General features: G+C 44.0%; 1 protein-coding gene across 10 annotated transcripts in view; it reads right to left on the reverse strand.

Annotated features, from left to right (window-relative positions):
* The window catches only part of LOC106749010 (homeodomain-interacting protein kinase 2), a 34258-nt gene continuing 12949 nt past the window's right edge, over positions 1 to 21309 (reverse strand). For 2 of the 10 annotated variants that reach the window (XM_014628018.1, XM_014628019.1), the window contains 16 exons: positions 16234 to 16563; positions 16016 to 16108; positions 15059 to 15277; positions 13841 to 14213; positions 13501 to 13718; positions 12798 to 13121; positions 11998 to 12177; positions 11771 to 11917; positions 11064 to 11228; positions 10070 to 10503; positions 9103 to 9192; positions 7489 to 7767; positions 3398 to 3569; positions 2828 to 3051; positions 1997 to 2317; positions 1 to 902 (listed from right to left, as the gene is read on the reverse strand). In XM_014628018.1, the coding sequence (XP_014483504.1) occupies positions 704 to 902; positions 1997 to 2317; positions 2828 to 3051; positions 3398 to 3569; positions 7489 to 7767; positions 9103 to 9192; positions 10070 to 10503; positions 11064 to 11228; positions 11771 to 11917; positions 11998 to 12177; positions 12798 to 13121; positions 13501 to 13718; positions 13841 to 14213; positions 15059 to 15277; positions 16016 to 16108; positions 16234 to 16563 (3768 nt within the window). In that variant the 3' untranslated portion in view covers positions 1 to 703. The remainder of the gene's footprint in view (positions 903 to 1996; positions 2318 to 2827; positions 3052 to 3397; positions 3570 to 7488; positions 7768 to 9102; positions 9193 to 10069; positions 10504 to 11063; positions 11229 to 11770; positions 11918 to 11997; positions 12178 to 12797; positions 13122 to 13500; positions 13719 to 13840; positions 14214 to 15058; positions 15278 to 16015; positions 16109 to 16233; positions 16564 to 21309) is intronic. The other 8 variants (XM_014628028.1, XM_014628020.1, XM_014628021.1 and 5 more) reach the window with 8 other exon arrangements.

Genomic DNA, 21309 nt, shown 5'->3' on the forward strand with positions numbered 1-21309 from the left:
TCTCTCTCTCTCTCTCTCTCTCTCTCTCTCTCTCTCTCTCTCTCTCTCCTCTTTCTTTCTCTTTCTCTCTTTTGTTTGATTTCCTCATGTGAGATTGTCGCAATGAGACGATGGGATATCGTGTCGGACATGTAAGAAGCGTAACAAACATATACAAAGAGATTTTAGTTACAACACCGACTGTGGTCTCGTCGCGCTTTGCTCTCCGCGAGGGCGATCGGAAGGGAATGCTTAGGACGGATTGTCAAAGTGTTTTTTTTATCTTTAAACGCGCCCTTGCTCTCGCGATTTGATTTGGCAAACTCGCACGTAACTTCCCGCTCAGTCGTTAATTCTCGTGAGTGTCAGCGCGCATTGCGACGCAGTACCACCGATCCCCGGTCGATACACACGTGCGCGATCGATTTCTCGCTCTTACGGGTCGAGTAAGACGGCAAGACGAGGAAAAGTGTGTACGACAGAACGTGTTCTTCCCCCTCTCCCTCCTCAGTTTTTTTGCGGTAAATCTCCGTTAAATCGGATCGTTCAATATGCGTTTGCATGCTGTCGATTGGCACGAGCGGCTCGTAAGTTCCCAGGAAAATCGTGCGATTATTCGTTATTACTTCGCTTTCACTCGCTCGTTTACGATTCGTATATTCCACGACTTACTCTCACTCTCACTCTCTCTCTCTCTCTCTCTCTCTTTCTCGACGGAAATAATTTACTCGGTGAACCACAAACCGGAAGGTTGGTATTGATGCTTGGCTGGCGAAAGCGGGGTCAATCCGTAAACGGCTGTAGGCTGCATATGCGCAGGCAACGGATGTGCTGCGTGGCTCGCCAGTAACGGTCTGGCCGAGCTGTGATGAGCTGGCGGTGGCAACGCTCGACTAGAATCATACAACGTTAATGGAGACGAGCTGTAAAAAACGGGATAACGCACGTTAGAAAGTCTCCATAAAGCTCTAAAAACAAGGAAATCATACATTTTGTTTATAATATAGAATTGTTCGAACGATGTATATATTTTCGAGGATAAGCTCAGGATGCACGGGAAACGATCGACATTCGACGAGACACTCGATGCGAATTCAAAACAGCTCGCCAATGGGGTGTCGCTGCGAAAGAAGCGTTCCTCGTAGACAACGCTACGTCCTGTTTACGAGAGATGTCACGTTGACATCCCTATTCTATTCTTAATCCTTTGAACACTACGAACACGTACACGAGTCTGATGATTATCATCATTAGGACGCATATACACCTATAGACAACGATTCATCCCCTAGATTTAGTAAGAGGCAAGTCCACAAGATGTCCATCCTACTTTAATCTCTTCTAACTAGAGGAATATTCACGTAAAGATCGAAGAAACAAAAGACACACATTGACATAGTGTAACATAGCTGTAAGTGTTTTCCAACAACGACACAATTCGACGTAGCTGCAGAGCAAAGTCGAACATGTGTCAGCATCATGACTGCCAAATTTTAGTAATTTTCACATAATTTATATATATATTTGTAACATAAAAATATAAAAGGATACAAATTAACCAATTTCATCGAATTCTGATTTCCAACTCGCGATCCTGAATCTCCGATACTAACTCTGACAGGGGTGTTATGCGGTGATATCTCAGACAGCACAGAATAAGCGTCTTTTGGACTTGCTGCACTACATGTAATGGAAAGGACGAATTATCGTCCATCGGTGTGTACACACACGTGTCTCACGAATTTCCTCAGTAACGCCGAGAACAAATCTGCAACGAATCTAAACGTGCATCGGAGAGCACGCGTGCAAATCGCTTGACACCGATCTCCTGCGGATATCCTCTTCCGGCTTAAACGGTTACATGCTGCGATGCGTTCATAAAGGAGAAGCTCTCGCGCTATCTCTCAACTCTCTACTTCCGAAAAATTCGGCACGCAGACGACATATACGTATATATACACACTACATAATATATAGTTAACGCTAGAAGAACATAGATATAATAAATGGTACACACATGCATGTGTCATTTAGATGTCTAGGTACCCACCCGGGTGTAAATCCCTGATAGGTGGGCACTTGCTGCTGCTGGATAGCGGTGGCGGCCTGCGAGGGCGCAGCGGTAACGTACACAGGCGGTGGCACCGCGTGGGCCCTCGAGCGTACATGCGCGTACTCCTGGTAGAGAGGTTGGCCCAGGTGCTGGGCGCTCCCTATCACAGCCCCGCTGGCAGGACTCCTGCCCCCGCCACCGCCACCGGGACTCAGGTGAGCCGGATGTCCGTGGTGGCTGTGGGTATGGCTCGGATGGGCTGCCGAACCCACTACCTGGCTCTGCCTACAAAAGCCAAAACAAAATCCACCCGGTCGTTATGCAATTCACATGCCTCCTTTACTTACTGCAACACGACTCTTTAAGGGGGAACGGAAGAGCTCTAACGGACGCGCGTTTTCTCTCTATCTCTCGAAGGGTTCGCTCCTCTCCTCCGCTTCTCCGCCCGAACTTCGAAGACGAGCGGGAGAGGGGAGAGTAAACTGAAGCTCAAAGTCAGGCGAGAGTCTGGCATTCATAGCGGAAGAAGTGCGGAGAAATCCCTCGCATGCCGCTTACTTGCCTAGAGGTGCGTGAGGAGTCAGGCTGCTCGTATCGCCTCGATCGTCCCCCCTCGTCGACAACGGAGGACGAGAGAGAAAAAAAGGAGATAGATCTCGCATGCGTGTTCGATCGTTCCGACGGGAGCATGCACACCGTCGCATAAAAATCGTTCCAATCGCTCGTCCCGTGACCGCATGCCTCGGTGAAAGAACGACGCACGGAGTAGGTGATCGTCATGCCGCGGACACTCACCTGTACTGGTGCACCGGGTTGGCCACGACCCACTTTTGGTGGTCTCTCGAGTGAGCGGCCGGTGGTTGAACGTACTCGTGCTTGTACTCCGCCCGCTTGCCGGGCCAAGACACTCGCTTGTCCGTGCCGGTCGTGTACACGATATGCTGTTCTTGAAGGTGGGGATGCGCGCTACTCGTGGTCACATACTGCAAGAAGTAGTCATGCATGTCATAGGCGTCATCCTAGAAAAACATTACCTAAAGATTAATCGGAGGAAGGGAGGGACGAGGTCGAGGAAGAAGAAACCGCCACGTGTGATCGGGGGAGGGTGGTGGCCCTTTCTGGCATCCTGCAAGATGCCGAGTGAACGCGACAAGGAAGGGAACGATTTCCGCCGGAGAATCGCGATTTAAGGGGTCGACTCGAGCGGCTCGAAATGTTTGGATTCTTTCTCTTTTTTTGTTGACCAAATTATTGACTTTACGAAGATGTCCTTTTGAGGGGTGATTCTTCATACTTTACGGCGGGAATCACACCGGTTGTGCTAACGGTAGACGCGACTGACGGATGGTCCGATGGGCGACTTACCTGATAGGTCGGTGGCTCTTTGCAGGCTGGCGCGTGACACGGATGCGGAGCAAGATACTCGACACCGGGCTCCGGCTTCGTCGCGACGTTCACCATATTGCACTCGGACTGTACCTTCGCCAACAGCCGCTTCTTCTGCGACTGCGAAGAATACCCTGAACTGCTGCTGCTACTGCGAAGACAGAACGGATTAGTTCGACGATGTGAACGATATTGTGCGAACGATTTGATCGAACGATATGAGCGAGCAAGCGCACGGGGGCAGAGGGTTCTTGTGAGCATATGTGAAGAAAAATGGTTTCTCCAGTTTGTACAAAAAACCACATCACTTCTTAGGATCTGTCAGTACTAACGGGGTTCAGTTGTCAGCGAGAGACGCGGCCCCGTGTCGCATGCCATTTGCTCTCGCTGCATTACTCCGCTTCTCTGTCCGTCTGTCTGTCCGCAGTGAGTGGCTACTGAAGGCCGTAACGCTGCGCATCATGTGCAATTCTTCTTACTCCGCCTTTCAAAATCAGCAGTTACTGACTATTTCTAGAAAATTCTAACTCGAGGGAGGAACTCTAGAAAATTCTAGCTCGAAGAATCAATCGTGATTGGTAAATTTTCCTAATTCTTACGTCTTACTGTGCTCCATGGCCATCTTATCGCTTCCTGTGCGCTCTCACTCGCTCATATCGCTTAATCGAGCCTTAACTATTGAGAAACTTGCAAAATAGTATACGACTATCCTGTTTGTATGTATAAATAATAGACTGACAGCGATTATTTTAACCCTTTGAGTGTCGAGCAGTACAACGAAGAAACGTGCTCTGTGCGACCAGAGCTCAGTGAGATCGTCGAACATTTCGTGCGATATCAGATGGAACTGAAATCGGTGTTCTAAGCCTAAGGAGTACCACAACTTGAAAACTTCGCCGGCAAAATAGAGACTTTCTCCTGCAATGTTTACGTCGTTATTAACCGCGTAGGATTATAAATGATAATGTATGGGAAAAGATTCCGGTAAAATCTCAAGACGTCCACAGGTAAAATCCACAGAGAGTCAGATGAAATTTTGCAACTATTTCAAGAAGCCGAGTCGTGAGTAATGTGTTGAGCACATGTTTCACTGGTATATCGTGGCTCTCGCTTGGATCCTTCGTATGAAGGAAGATTTATCTGAATCTTTTCTCGGGATAATACAACGTTAGATAAATGTCAAACAGAGATTACGATCGATGACCATTCCTTATCCCATTTTAGTTACGATACTATCTACGTATATCCTATTTTAATTTTAACTCGTGTAGTGTCTACACGGTAAAAAATTTTGTGCTAAATTTAATACATTTCACGTGTTCTAAACGGCTCCAATTTTTTGCATTAATTTAACACCAGGTGAATATATTGAAAGGTAACATGAATATTATGTCAGAAATGAACACAAAATTAAATGCCCATCATATGTTAATCGACACTGAAGTGTAAAATGTGGTATTCTAATGCTTACACATGAATGAATATCAACTCAATATAAAATACTGAGATAACATATACGCACTATATTAACACACCAATACGTTAAAAATTTAACGCAAGAATTTTAACAAGGACCGATTTTAACACAAGCACAAAATGCTTTTTACCGTGTAAAATACGCTAATGCGTCTTAAATCAATAAACGCTGACTTTTTACGTACGATTAAATTAAACATGAGACGGGGAAGGGTCGATATTAGCTCATTGCATTAAAAATGACTAACCAAATCATTGCTTAATATCAATAAAAGTTACGTACGTGTAAAGAAAGTAAAGCAGCTTTATATCTTATATAAAAGGCATTGGGCACATAAATTGGCGGGCCTTATCAATAGTTACAAGCGGAGGAAAACTCATAAGATAGATCACGAAACTAATTTTTCCAAAGATGACGAATCAATATATCAGTCGGCAAGGCGCATATTCCAATGTGCCTTAACCGAAATTGACGTACAGTATAAACAAAAGTCGCTCGTTAGTCTCCGTAACAAACACGTTCTGAATATGGTTGAAGAACGCAGAGTGAAAATTGCAGATCACTTCTTGGGGGAGGATAATAACGTCCACGAAGTATCGCCCGTGCTGAGGGCGTTTTCTCAGTCTTTACTTAATGTACGCATTAATCTATAGCCACCTTCACATATCTGTCAATGGTTAGACAGATTATATGTGTATATATCGCAAATATATAACAAAATCATGTTCACAACATACACAGTAAAAAATGTTGTGTTAAATTTAGCATATTTTACATGTCTCAAACAATCCGAACAAGTTTTTGTGTTAATTTAACACGAGTATGTTGAAAGGTAATACAAATATTACGTCAAAAATTAATATAAAATTGAAACATCCATGTAATACGTCAATTGCCACTGAAGCATAAAATGTATTATTTTAACATTCACAAGAGTGTAATTTTAACACTTACACGTGTTGAATATCGATACTCAATGCGAAATATTCAAATAACACAATATGTTAAATTAACACACAGATATTCTAAGAACTGAATACAAAAATTATAGCAGGGACCGATTTTAACACAAGTACAAAATATTTTTTACTGTGCACAGTCTGTCTGACTAGAGCAAATTAAAGCTATAATTTATGCTCCACCGCATTTTTTTTCCATGCACGTATATAAAGAACGTATACAACGTATACAAAGAACTTAATATAAAAACTTAAAATTATAAACTAATCTTTTTGACTGCAAAGTTCGTACTTTTCTCTTACCAAGGAACATCATAAACTTCAATTTTGTATTTATTTTTGTTTCTGATCGTCTAAAATAGCAGTTCTTTTTTCTAACTGAGAAAAGTCAAACATTGCATATTGATCCTTCAAACAATATCGCTTTTTGGTATTTTCATATGATGAGGTACACTATAAACTACGCTCTGAGTATTGTTATAATTGACTGTAAAACATCTTGCGTACTCTCTGAAAATGCAGTATAATCGTCCAATGAAAAATCCCCATCAAACATGATCCTATCGATTAATATTTCTACACTTTCATGTATCGCAATTATATCGTCCATAATTATATTCGCCACTTAAGCTGCATTCACAGTTTGAACGCTTACGCGTCAACCTACTTTTATTGTTCAATACGTGTCAAAGGAAGGTAGAACAACAACACTTATGGCACTTGAAAAACGTCCAAACAGAACGCAGCTTTTACAATCGCTTGATTGTGGCACTTTTTTGATGTTTGCACTTTAACTTTTAACATTACTAAGTGCATTTCACTTTCGTTCGTGTATCTAACTTCGATCGCAGATTTATGCGTATATATCGTTAATATTAACACACCGTATGTTCTCACACCATACGTTCAACATTTCGCCGGCGGGCTGCACCATCAAAATATGTGCATCAATATTTTACCATCGACCGCAAAATGTCAAGGTTAAAAAGGTCTTGCATGTACTTTTGAGGAATATCGATTTAAATCAATAACTGATTATCGTGCTTTTGCGCACATCGTACGCTTTTCGGCTGAACTTTATCTACCGTGTACAGCCGAAAAATTGTTGCCGATAACCCAACAGATTAAACGTACAAGTGAGAAAGCCTTCGAAATCACCAGCGGCTCGTAGTAAACTCCTTACTCCGAGGCACATACGTTTTAACTAAAACGCACATACAAGTTCACAATACTCAAAGGGTTAACACGTTCGCAATACGTACATCGCGAACGAAAAGTTTCTTTCTAAGTATTGACTATCAACGTAATACTGGCGGTAAATTTGGCACAAATGACTTAGAGATAGATATATTACGATTTGTACTCTGATAGTACACACTCAACACGAAATAATGGTAATTATTTCATTGAAAAAGGATAAAATCACTAAAATTGGAATACCTTAGGCATACATCTAACAATTATTCTTTTGACTAGGTTGGCTCAAAATGGCTCAAGATGGCTATATATCAATACAAAATATATACAAATTCTCCGTTTTCTAACACAACGATCCGAATTTCCTTCAGAAACTTGGACCCAGAGTCGAGTAGAGGATCTCCTCGATATCATGATCGTATCCCTCAACTATCCACCTGCTAACATGATGTTGCTGCTGCGGCTCGTGCTTGATCAACTGCGTGGTCTGCTGATGCTGCGAATGCTGCGGCAGATGTTGATAGAGATGGGCGTGCGTGCGGCTCGGGCTGGCTTCGCCGTCGCTGTCGCCGACGGTCACGCAACTGATGACGTTCTTGCGCTGCGCCCGGTGCGACGAGCTGCTGTGCGTCGCGACGTGCCCGTTCGTATGCTGCTGACTGCTCGTGTGCGTCGGCTGCATCGTCGTCTGCACGACGCGCGGCGTTGACTGCGTGCTGCAATTCAAACGGATCTCATTACTCTCCCTCTTCTCGCCGGCACGTCCAAGTCGCATCGAGAGACGTCCTCGCCGCGCGACTCAATCGTGATCGGGTTAGCGCCGCGTCCGCGGATCAAATATGTCACATGCTGCAAATGTGTGTGTGTACGTGTGCATGTGTACACATTACAACGATGTTATTGATCGGGAAAGATGAGACTTTGCATTAGTCGATAGCCGCTTCATGCCAAGCTTCACAACCAGATCCCCGCGCGTGTCCATCCCGTGTTGTGTGTGTGTGTGTGTGGGTGTAACCAAATGTACCCAGATATTTTATTATACATACATGAAGACCGTATTCTGAACCCTCTCTTATCGATAAAAGAGCCTTAAATATGGCTTCTCAGCAAATCAAGTGATTCCTGAGCCATTTTTAGACGCACTTTTATCGACAAAAGAGAGTCCAGAATACGGAAACCGAAACCCCATAACGGCCTTTTACCAGGCCCAGTGACGATGGAATTTTTCGATCACACGTAATGAATCGATATATTCGTGCATCACGACTGCTGGCTCTGAAGCATCCTTGCTGATTCACAGAATAATCAAGGAGTCGTGATGCATGAATAAGTTGACTCATTGCGTGTGATCAAAAAATTTCATTGTCACCAGGCCTAGTAAATGCTAAGGCTAATATGACGTTTAGTGTACATACAGCCAGACTTCATTTTAACACGCTTTGTTATTTCCTAGACATAGTAGCCTTGAACATTCCCAATTAGGCGCGGTTATTTTCGAATATTCGTGCATCGTAACTGTTATTTCGGAGGAATCGTTGATCGGTTCATCAAATAATCAACAGTCATGATGCGCAAATAATACTCCTGACTGGAAATCGATTGAATTTGATGTCGCTATACGTCCAGAGAACGGCACGGCATTAATGAAGTCTGCTCGCTCTGTACGGCGAAATGCGAGACCCGAAAAGATCCTGTGTAAAGTCGATCACGCATATCCTCGAGAGAGAGAGAGAGAGAGAGAGAGAGAGAGAGAGAAAGAGAGTGGCGATCGAATATGTGATTCTCGCCTTTACGAGCACTCGGGAAATCCGTAAAGGAGAGAGGATCGAATTAATCCCTCGGGCAAAGCATCATACGCAATGGAGGAAAATTGATTTCCGAACGACTCGACAGCGGGAATCGATTCGGAGTTCAATCCTCCTCCGATCCTCCTTCGTGACGTCCAACTGGTTAATATCCCCACATAATTGCGTGTTCTCCACAAGGCTCGCTTCTTAATCATCGTTAATCACGAAACACCGCCCCTTTGGGGGCATATTACATAAATGTACCTTCGTATGACTTCTTCACGGACAGGGCGCCCGTCGCCCGACAAGCGAGTTGCCAAACTTTGACAGGCGCTGCACTGACGGTCTCCGCAGCTGTCAACGATATTCACGCATGATTCTACTGAGAGTACCTTTAGAAATACACGCGTGCTTAACCGGATACTTCGAGGAGGACAAGAGTCCTCTCTTTGGGACAATAATTCGGACGAAACCTTGGGTAAGTTAGATTCGATCGATATATAAAACAGACGTCTTTGGATAGGGTCCGTCAGACACTTCCAAGTTCCAGCTACGTAACGACGTCGTTAATCCCGTGAATAAAAAGAGCTAAATCGAGCTTCAGTCTACACGGTGTAAACACACGTCCCGAAATTCACTGTCGATACTGCAAGCGTGACATCGTCACAGTGCGGTGATGCAAGCGTTCTGTTTTCACAAGTGCACTGTCGATGTACAGATTTGAGCGCGGTAGCTGACATTACAGTATCGTGCGTAATTCCTTTTAAAAATCCTTTTAAAACACCAATATAATGTATGATTAAAAAATATCAAGGAAGCTATAGTTATTACAAATATTGCGTGCATTTTGGGAAGCAAAGAAGTTATATGATACATAGAACCTAAAGTTTACTTTGAGTCTTTTTTCTACTTTTTCACATTTTTATCTCTTTTTTTTTGTGTGTAGACAACTTTTCGCCATACAATCTTCCGATCAATCAGATCGCGAGTACCGTCATATCGTCTCTCCATTTTGCGCTGCATCTTTCCAGCCGCAACCAACTATAGCAGGAAGTTACGACAGCATTCATGACGTCATCGTTCCTTCACAGTGCTATCGCAGCGCGCTGCAATGAATCTTGGAACGGCTTTCGCAACACCGCCAATACTGACAGGGTGAATTTCGGGACGCATCCACGGTTCATGTTACTTCTTCGTGTGCGAATCATTGAAACTAGTAATGTGTGCTCACCATTTTCCTGGAGTCTCGTCCTCACTGTCGCTAATCGTGATGACGGAAACGGCCGGCGAAGGTGTGTCGTGGATCGTGATGGTCTGCTGCCGAACAGTAGTGACCTGTTGGTGTTCCACGTTGTGACTGCTGCTGTGTTTGCTGCTGTGATGATGCGACTGTACCGGCTGCTCCTGCCAATGACTACTCGACGTCGGCGAATGCCTTCTCATACTACTCGGCGGTGTGCTCTCTTTAACCCGCTTCTTCACAGGACTCAATTGTTGTGTGTCCTTCTTATGATCATGCCTGTGCGGGGGTTGCTGTACGGAAGGTACTGTAACATGATGCTGATGATGTTTGGTGACAGTACGCTTGCCCCAGCTTTGCGAGGGATGCTCGACGAGCGCACTAGCATTGTATACTTCTGTGACGGGAAACACGGGCCGCTGATCCTTCCCCAAAACAAGGGAGATTAGTTACAAACTGGGCGTTAAGAAGTCGGCTTACAGATTTCATATAGACGAATATACATATTCCATGTGTGAAACATGAGGAAAAAAGAAGAAGAAGAGAAAGAAAAAGTGGAACAACATGTATGCGTAATAACATAAATGATAAAATTATAGCTTTGAAGATTCGGAAAAAACCCGGGTTTCTTTCCCATTTTTCCGTGGATTTTTCGTTTTTTTTTCTTTCCAAAGATAGAAAAATAAAATTAATTTGTTATACAGTTAAGCCATATTATTGTTTACATTATTACTTGATATATAACGTATCAACTTCATTTAACTTCAGTTAAATGCACGCAATTATCTTCTTTACCGAAAGATGCAAATGTGACAGTTTTTCATCGAACACGCGTGAATATCTTTAAACGAATTTTTTTTACCTTCGGAATTAAAAAAACTGAAAAAAATCCGGAAAATGGAAAGAAGGCCGGTTTCCTTCTAACAATAATAATGACACAGAAATACCATATAAATACTGACAATTCGTCGACAATTTATCTTACCTGTAATATGGCAGAACTGTCGACGATAAGTGGTCTGCCCCAGTCTCCAGCGTCGCTGAGTAGCGGCTGTTGAATGGCTGCGTGCTGCGGCGGTAATTGCTGCCACGACGGTACGATCGCTGCCATCTGACGACTTCCACCGGGCCAAGATGTTTGCACGGCGTTCTGTTGGACATCGTAAGCAAACATCAACACACGTCAAATTATTGTCATTATTAACCCTTAGGCCGTTTTACGGGTCATGGTGAGTTCTATTTGAAAAGATATTGAACGAATTACGTGACCTAAGAGTTTTCCCCCGCTGTCGAAAAACGAAGATGCACGATCAACCGCATTTAAAGTAGAACAATTATACTTTATTCTAGAACCTTGTCAATCTCTCTTCTATTCCAATTTTTTAGATATAGAGTTTAGATACGACCTTGCATGCAAGCGACTCTTCGGAAGTGTGCGATCAAAGGGTTAACTATTCGGGGGGGCAGCGACCACATAATTTCCTCCTAGAGCGGAAAGCTGAGAAGTGGACATAAAATAAAATTTTTACTTTCCACGAGTTCACGAGTTAGAGGAAAAGAGTCACGATCGGGCCTCCAGGGACGCGTGAAAATTGTCCAATTTGAAAGCATTTGGAAATGTTTGACTTTCACGTTTCCGCCTTAGGGGAAAAATTGCGCTGTCGAGAACTATGCGAAGTATTATCTGCGTACGGTGAGCAGCATCTGCCGACCAGTCTCAACCATAGACACGGGAACCGCAGCGTACTGTTGCTGAGCAGCCGCGGCCGCCGCGGCTACGGCTTGCTGCGATATGATCGACGGCTGAATCTGCAAAGGAGCCTGCTGAGCCTGTGGTGGCTGCAAAGTGAAATTGTCATCGGTAACTGACGAGTAACAACCGTCACGTAGTCGTGCGAAGAACCGTGTCGAATTCTTACTTGAGCGACAACTACATGCTTAGCAGGACTTGGCATCGTTTGATAGCCAGGCGGCGGACACAGAATGCCCGGCACCAGTTGATGCGGAAAGTCGTGCACGCCGCTTCGTCCGCTGTTGGATCCGCTGGATGAACCGCTATACTGTGTCGCCCGTCGACTGCTGTTACTGTATATTTGATACTGGAAACGTAAATTCAAGATATAAACGACGCAAACGCATTATGTTCCTTTCTCGCTCTTTCCACGTTTCAAATACTGACAAAAAGTGGTATAAAGTGTACCCTAAAACTATCATATGATATTTTTTAATAACGTATTCTAGAGCTTAATTGGAACCGAAATAAAAAAAAAATTAAGGGAAACCAAGGAATGTCACATCACAATTTTCTAATTTTCTAACATTATATATCTTTCTAACTGAACTTTCAATTAAAATTCTATTTAAGTATACTCCATCTGAAAATAATCGAGGGATCCAATTTTGTTATTCATTTGACTCCCTGAAGTTTCATTCGCGATAAGATTATCTTTAATGGCTTAGGAGTCGGGAAATATTGATGCCTCATTTGTGCATCAAGATTTTTCATTCCAATTAAGTTCCACAATATGCCGTTAAAATATTGTACGGGTAGTTTCCGAGAACCACGAACAAAACGTAATTGTTAAAAAAAATAAATATCCTCCTGCAAAGGAAACATGTTGCGATAATGCTAAACCGCTGAAAAGCATAGTTAACGCGAGACGCGTTCATCGTCTCTCGATGAACAATAAAGCGTGCTGAGAGAATCTCGCCGACTTACCAGATTGTCGTATCCCGTCTGCGCAGTACGGTGCTCCCTAACTAATCGCTGCACCTGATTGGTCAATTGATTGTTGAAGGTGAGAGTCACCGCGCTGCCATTCGTAGTCGGTACAAAATTGGCTACCAAAGACGTTGGTGGAGGTGGCTGGGGCGCTGGCGGAGCCTGATGATGCGCCGGGCTCGCGGTGAAGTCTCCCGCGCGCCTGCAAACCTCCATCATCTGGACGGAAGCTTTGACGTTGTTACAGTGCGCGTAATCGACTAGGTGTGCCAAAGTAACAAACGCATGGTTCAGCGCCTCGCCGGGTGTTATACGGCGCTCCTATATATTATGCAAACATAACAGATGTGATAAAACATTTTTTTCATCAATTTACGCACTCACAATGTGTACAAATATAAATACATATGTACGCTCTCGTGCGCTTAATCCGGCGCACGTTTGCGCACACGTAAAATGTATTAAACAGGCAAGTAATATTTTATGTCGATAATATATGTCACACATTGTGCGTGACGTTAATAGCGAACGTGTTAATATTCGTAGTACAACGGGAAGCAAAACGGTTCGGACGCGGCTAAGTTCGGTGCGCAGCCAATGGTCCAATGAGAGAACTTACTTTTGACCAATTTGTTTTCTCGAAGCCGTTTTGCTTCAAAACACACACCACCTTACACCGGGAGCATGAATTAGATATTACTACCTGGTCCATTGTGAGCATCCTCTTCAAGAGGTCAATAAATTCTCGCCTGTCCGCCTTCTCCGGTAAAAGCTGGCCGCCGTCTAAATCAGTCGGTACGTTAACTTGGCCGATATCGTCAAGGCAATTAAAAATATATTTCCTCGCTTCCTTAGATTTGATACCAGTCTCCGCTTCGTGTTCCTCCGGTGTCTTTAATCGCCAAAACGGATATGTACCTAAAAGACAGATGATTAGGTCGGTGGCTCAGAAGAGAAAGAGAGAAAGAAAAAGAGAATCGTAAGTGCTGATACGATCGTCTACTACATGCATACTGCATTGATCGGGTGTATATACGTACTGTCCATGTCTCGGTAAAAGAATTTGGTTGTTTTGCTGGCGTTGTTCAGCATGTGCTCCGTCGGTAGGCCCTGCGTTTGACTTATATATCGAATCTGATCGTATTCGGAGCTGCCCGGATACAGAGGCCATCCGAGAAACAATTCCGCCACCACGCACCCCAGTGACCACATGTCGATCGCTTCGCAATACGGCAGCCCGAGTATTATCTCGGGCGCACGATAATATCGTGATTGCAGGTAAGTATTACAGACGGCTTTGGACACGTGCGAGGCTGATCCGAAGTCGATGACTTTCACACGATACGGCTGGCGCATCGGATCCACAAGCATGATGTTCTCCGGTTTCAAATCGGCGTGTATCAATCCTAATTGCTGCGGAGCGAAGTCGGTTAAAAATGATCGCACGATAACGCACGAGCACGCCAAGCGCGCCGTGCGTGATGGTTTCTTCGATCGATCGACCCTGCGATACTTCCGCGTTAAATTCTACTTAATACGTTCGCTACCAACGTCACGTCGTCTGATGGCGACCATTTTTCTCCCTTTCTCTATGCAAGAAGAATGTTCGAGCATCTGACCAAATATAATATAAACCTATGATATATACATTGTACACAAATTAATCGAACTAACAATGCGTAAACAGGAATTTCAATAATCTTTATCATCTTCGAAATATTTGATTAGAAAGCTGTACGTGAATGTGATGAAATAAGTGTAGAGAAACGTAATTTTGCTCGATAAACGGTAAATTTTTTAATAGACCCCTCGATGCGCCACTGGAAATACGGCACTTAGTGAGCGAACCTCCTTAGACAAACTTTATACCATTATATTAGGAAACAGGAGGTGATAAGTAGGGAAAGTTTCCCAAGCGAGCCGTGGTAGCGAACGTGTTGTAAGTTACGTAAAATGCTGCGTTCTAATTGGTGCACTTGTACGTTACTAAATCTCACTAGATCCAGCACGAAAAACGAGCGCCATGCGCGACAGATTCAATTCGGTATAATTAAGTGCATCTAAACAAAATGAGTTACACAACCAATCTTAACGCGATCTTACTTTGGCAATTTAAACCATATCTTTAGCAACACGATTGTTAGTTAAGTTCTGGCACGATCGATGGAAATCGACGCGGCAGTCAACATGTCGACTGTCACATTGTCGTCATTCGAGAGAGCGATAGAAGTGCGAGACGCCCCGCCCGCAAGACATACCTTCAATTTTAATAACGCGGTGAGTACTTGCTGGAGTATCGGCCTGATGTACTTGAGAGGTAGAGGTGAAAATTTGTTCTGCTTTAGAAAGTCGTAGAGGTTTTGCTCCAACATTTCGAATACCAAGCAGGTGTGAGACTTGTGCTGGAAGCACTCGAAAGCGCGCACAAAATTGAACTCGTCCGCATTTTCCTGACTGAGTCGAGACAGGATGGAGACCTGCGAACACAAGCGGGGACAATGAGAGTGACTGAAGGTTTGTTTTTTTTTTATATTCCTGTACCGGCTACACTAGTTCAAGAAATGTGCACTGAGGTGTCTTCTACTCCAGTGCAGCGCAGCTCAGTGCACGAGTTCACTGAACCGGCTGCTCTATGCCTAGCGCAAGCGTTGCAAGGACAGTTGGAACAGCACTTTCGAATAAGAGTGCACGAAACAGCAAGCATCCTGTATATCGTTATATCATTAAATTATTGTACTTTCACTCCGATGTTCACAATACGCATAGTCATGCAAAGTAATACACGCTAAAAGGTCAAAGTTACGTTTCATCGTTCCTATGAAAGGTTACTCTTTAGACGTTTATTCTATAGCTATCAAAAATTAAACAGTAAGTAACGAAAGCAAAAGCTTCCGTAGACACTGAAAAGACTTTATGATATTTATATTATAATAGAGAGCATTTAACATTCAGATGTACAAGTCCATGTAACCGTCCAATTGTACAGTTGCAACTGTAACGCGCGCCACGTTATTCTTACATTAGAGCGTTCTTAACTCCTTGGCTGCTGCACGCTTACACACGCCGGTTCTGGCTCGCACTAGTTCAGTTCTAGTGCAGTCCCAGTTCAGGAACAGAAAGCAAACCTTGATTCGTCGCGACAAAAGAGCTTCCGCGCGCACTGCCCATAAGACACACATTGTACTCTCTGTCGGTTATCCCATGGAAAAACTTACCTCAATCTGACCTTGGCGCGCATACGACGGATGGTTCTTTAGAATTTTGATGGCCACTATCTCATTCGTACCCTTTTTCCAACATTTTACGACCTGTAAACAAATCGAAATTTATCGATCGCATTATCGGATCGTTATTGCACGACATATTGCTCACGAGAAGAAAGAGAGAAGAGAGAAAGAGAGAGAGAGAGAGAGAGAAAGAGAGAAATTCTCACCTGTCCGAAAGTACCCCTGCCGAGAAACTCGAGGACCTCGTATTGATTGGTCATAGAGTAGAGGACTTCGTGCTGTACTAAATGATAATCCCCATCGCCCTGGGGATTGCTGCCACCGCCCGCATTGGCCGCGTTGGCCACTTGCTTGCTGTGCGTCGTCATGCCCGCCTGCTTGTGCTGTTGCTGCTGCTGCTGCTGTTGTTGTTGCAGCTGCTGTTGTTGCTGTTGGGTATGGTGCTGCGACACTACAGTACTACCCACCGCATTCGTCGTGTTGGCCGAGTGGACTGCCAGACTGTCACCATTACCCTCCCTCGACCAAGTTTTTCTCTGTAGGAGGAATACACCTTATACAAAAATTTTTTTACGTTAAGAGATAGTCATCGGTGTACGGAGGAGTACGGTAGAGCTTTCTAGCTTGGGCAGTTTCATTCGCTTTCTTTCTTTCGGAAGGGCACGGGGGAAACGACCAGCGATAGCGACGACGTAGGTAAGCGGTGATGTAGAGTCGTGGTGGGGCCCGATATAGCCGGCACAACAAAGCAAATCCCGAAGCATAGCGCGCGCCACCCGTGCGCTCGTGTGTGTGTGTGTGTGTGTGTACGTGTGTGCGTACTTATACGATACCCCAGGAGACAGGAATTTTCCGCATCGACATCGACGCTTCGAAAGAGCGCCTCGGTCTCTCGCATTCGCCTTCGTGATCCGCATTCGTTCGCCGTTGAAGAAGATTAATTAATGGGCGCGTACCCCATTATACCTCCATTATATGTAGCGAACGTTATATATCGCGCGCCATACAACATCGCTGCATAAATCAAGCTCGTTCGTTCGTTTGCTCGCTCGTCCGCTCGCTCGCTCGCCAGTTGCGAGAGATCGAGGAAACGTGCTTTCTCGTTCGCGCTGCGGCGATCCGCCGGCTCGTCGTCGCGGTCATCGGAGCCGTACGATTCGCGCGCGAGTTTCGCGAAGTAAATAGACGCACGCGCTCGTGTCCAACGCGCCCGCACATCCGCAGGATGGTCGGCATGAAATATGTAATCTCAGCCTTGAAGGCAATCGATAGTTAACTACGCCACACGGAAACGTTATCTACGTCGCCTGAACTAGCCGCCTCGCCGGCGTGACACTCCGGTGCGACGACGACGACGGCGTTGGCAGAGGATAACCGAAACACGATCGCCGGCGCGCGGCCGAATGTACATGCACTCGGTGTGTCGTTCATAAACCAGCTGGTTCTTTCGGCAAAGAAGGATAGACAGAGAGACAGACAGAGAGAGAGAGAGAGAGAGAGAGAGAAAGAGAGTACGCGAGCGAGCGAGTAGGCGGGGAGAAAGAGAAGCTTTACGACTTCGAGGAATCGGGTTATCCGGAGGCTCCTTGGCTCATCAACCGATGCCGATACGCCCGCTTCCGGATGGTAACAGACAAGTTGCGCACGCATGACAGATCGACGTGTAAATAAATACACGCACGTCGGACTCGGATAAAATCCGGGTCCACAGTAGGATTGTTCTTTTTAACCGAACTAGGCGGCACTTTTTGCTTTTAGAGCGAAACTAGTGTGTAATAATCTAGCGTTGAAGGGAAAAGGAACCGAGTTCCAGTGCAACGCTGGTTCAGCTAAAACGAGCAGGCCTAACAGGTGTGGCAAGCTTTCAGCCTTTTGCTGTGAGCGATAAAATAATAAATGCCCGTAATTCCAGGCAAAGGCGTTTCCCGCTAGAAAAAGTCACTATAATGCTGAATCTTGGGAATCGCGACCGTCTGGTAGCGCTGGAAAAAGGCTTTTCGCTGGAAATTGCGTTACAGTTTAGTTAGCTCGGAGAGCAAAAGGCCAAAGGCTTGCTATGCACTACCTATTGTTGATCCGGACTAACCTCCCCCGGCGATGCGCGCTCTTTCCCACGACACTGTGTGCGCCGTTGTGATGATGTCGGATCGGGGAATTAACGAGCGCGTCGATGCGACTCGACGCATCATCTTGTCGTTAACGTCCCCACGTTATTATCCCCAGTGGGATAGACGACTTTTTGCCCGATCTTTATGAGCAAACACGCCGAATGGAGGATTCGATCTCGCGTACCGGCTACGTGTGAGAGAGTGCGAACGCCAGCTTGCCGGTCGAACATGCGTCGATACGGAACTTCGGCCAGCGAGCATAAGGAAGTGGGTGTTCGCACGATGAACCGGATCGCGCGATCGCTGCAGGAGCAGCAACGGGACATCACACGAAGAGAATGTTATAGCTTTCCCTCGTGTAAATTCTTCGCGATCCGGCCGTGTTTTCTTGGAGCGCAGGAACAGAGAGTGTCGGCTCAGAGTCTATCTCGCTGCGGAAAACAGTGAACTTGTCAACGGTGGACTTCAGTTCCTAAAAAGGACAATGTCCAGCATTAGTATGCGAAAGATGCAAAACATCGAGGGCCGCATGGAACTCGCCGATGTTCCGAAAATGAGAAAAAGTGGTCGCCAATCTGGAGGTAGGCGTTATAACCTCAAGTTATCAGCGAGAAGATATAGAAGAGTGCCCGTTCTAGAATGCCTTTAGAGGTTGTTTCCAAACCTACTCGCTCTTAACCTCTTCGGAGATGAACTTATGAAAATCAGAAGAACATGATTTAACGTTAGAGTGTCAGTGATGTGACATCTGTCGGTTATGTAACGAGATTTCTCATTTTCCCGTGGAATTTTGTGAATAAACGTCCCTTCACAGTTTGTTATCATATTTAGTCGGCAATGTTCAAATTAAAGAAGGATAATTGGAACATCTAAACGTATATGTACGTGTCGGCATTTCTAAAAAGGATAAATCACTACCGTAATCTCAGTTCTTGAAACATAAATAGTATATGAAAACACGGAAAGATAATAAATTAAGGAAAAATTTCCTCGATTACAAATCCTACAATAATTTCCACCGCAATAATCTCCCACTATATAGAGAAAAAAGGGTTTCTTTGGATTTAGCATACGTGTTTGACTTGGATTTGTTTAATGTTAACAACATAATTCAATGTCAAATTTCATTTTAATTAAATGAAAATGTTTCACCGGAGTAAACCACGTTGTTTGATGGAAAAAGCAGTATTATTTAAAAGAAAGAATATTTCGTTTCCAGTAAAAAAAAAATCATTCCATTATATATTAAATTTTATTCCATAAAACAAAGATTTTTAATATTTTTCTAACATAGTTACTTCTTTTAAATTATTTATTGCTTGTGACAATCATTGTAATGCTTGAATGGAAACGCAAAAGAAATGTGTTATTTGACGTAGAAATATTTAATGCTTAAGAAATTTAAAAAATCCTGTTTTTGCTGAATCGAATACTCGTTGGTTTTCTCCATGTTAAAGGACAAAAATCTGTTTCAATTAAAGAAATATTAAGTATCCGAGAAAATCCTTTTCTCTGTGCATAGCGAACGAGGAGCGGCAGCAACCTCGCGAGGCGAATTTGTGTATCACGGATACACGTTGGCGCGAGAACGGAGAAAATTCATGGGGGGACAATCGGTATCGCGAGCGCGATGAATCAGCCGAGGACACTTATACGTCGTGCAACTGCGACGACTTATCAACACAAATCGCCGAGTTAGCGACGCGAGGAGATGAGGAGTTTGGAAACTCCAAAGGCGAACAAGCACATCGTGCGCGAACGCATCGAGGTTGATTGTTGTTAGGCGAGGTGTCGACGACAGGATCGTGTCTTAAGCGCAGTTAAACACGAGAGCTCACGCCATGCATACCAGAAACAAGTCTACGAGTGAGTCGTGAGCAGCGATATCGGAATTAGTCTTGTTTTCGATCAATCTTTTAACCAGCGCGACTCATCTCGTTTCCGTGTGACGAGCGCGACTCGAAAATAGAATATTTTGGAGATCGAACAACTAGCAACAGTAACTACAAATATCGGTTATCAACATTGTAAACGAGTCCAAAGTACGTCAAAACTTCCCTGACACGTATCTGCTGGCGATAAAAGACAGTGTCTTACGATAGTTGCGGTAAAATTGTCGATGTTGCGAGTAAAATTGTCGGTTTGAGACTCCCGGTCCCTCTCTATACTCGTCTTATTTGCATGTCGCGATTAATTTTACGGTTTTTTACTGATTATTAAAACGAAAGAAAAGTCGGAATATTCGACGAATGTGCTTAATTGATTGTAAGTGTTGTTTTACGGACGGATATTTTCTCGTTTAAACACATTCCGCGAAAATGTCGGGCATGTATATGTTTTCTCGTTCTTAACGTCATTCAAGATGGCTGCGGCAGGGAAAATAGGAATCTTAAAGAGTTAATAGAACGGCAATTTTGCGGTGCAAAATACTGCCTTATATATGTTTTATCATTCTTTAGATCAAGAGTTCGCGATTTTTAACCTTACACATGAATGAAGTTAAAAATCGCATAAATAACTCTGATTACAACGCTTGGCGTTATAACGGCTCTAATTATAATGGTTTCGACCCAAAGAATGAGTTTTCGATCTGAAATTTATATGAAATCTTTTCGTAGAGAAAGCGAGGTTATATGCAAGTTAATATTTATTATAACGAAAAGTTATGACATTGTCGGGACTATACATTATTGCTCTCTTTAATAAAGCAACATATATAATCCTCTCATTCAAATTATAATAAAGTATGATAAAGTAAATAATGATGATAGATAGAACTGTCAAGCTTCAAAAATGCCGAGATTCGATTTATCACATTTCTAATGTTTCTCACTCAGATAGTAGTATGTATAAAAGAGACAGATGTCCCTCCAATCGTCTTTGTCTACCCTTTTCTCCGACGCAAATTTCTATAGTTTAGTACGGGGAAGGCTCACTTCGGTACTGTAGAACTCAATGGGTAAGGCGTACATGACGCAGCGTATACAGAAATTCCATTAATGCTGTCTCATTCCCCAAGCATACAGTGACACCAGAAATTCTCGATTTCGCGCAACGTATATCAGAATATTCATCCGTTACGACTGCTGGTTCTGGAGCATCTCTCGTTTGCCGATTCACCCAATAATCCACGCTCATAATGCACGAATATTCGGACATAACGCGCCAGATTGG

This window comes from Dinoponera quadriceps, unplaced genomic scaffold (genome assembly GCF_001313825.1).
Source record: "Dinoponera quadriceps isolate SergipeBrazil2010 unplaced genomic scaffold, ASM131382v1 scaffold3061, whole genome shotgun sequence".
NCBI lineage: Eukaryota > Metazoa > Arthropoda > Insecta > Hymenoptera > Formicidae > Dinoponera > Dinoponera quadriceps.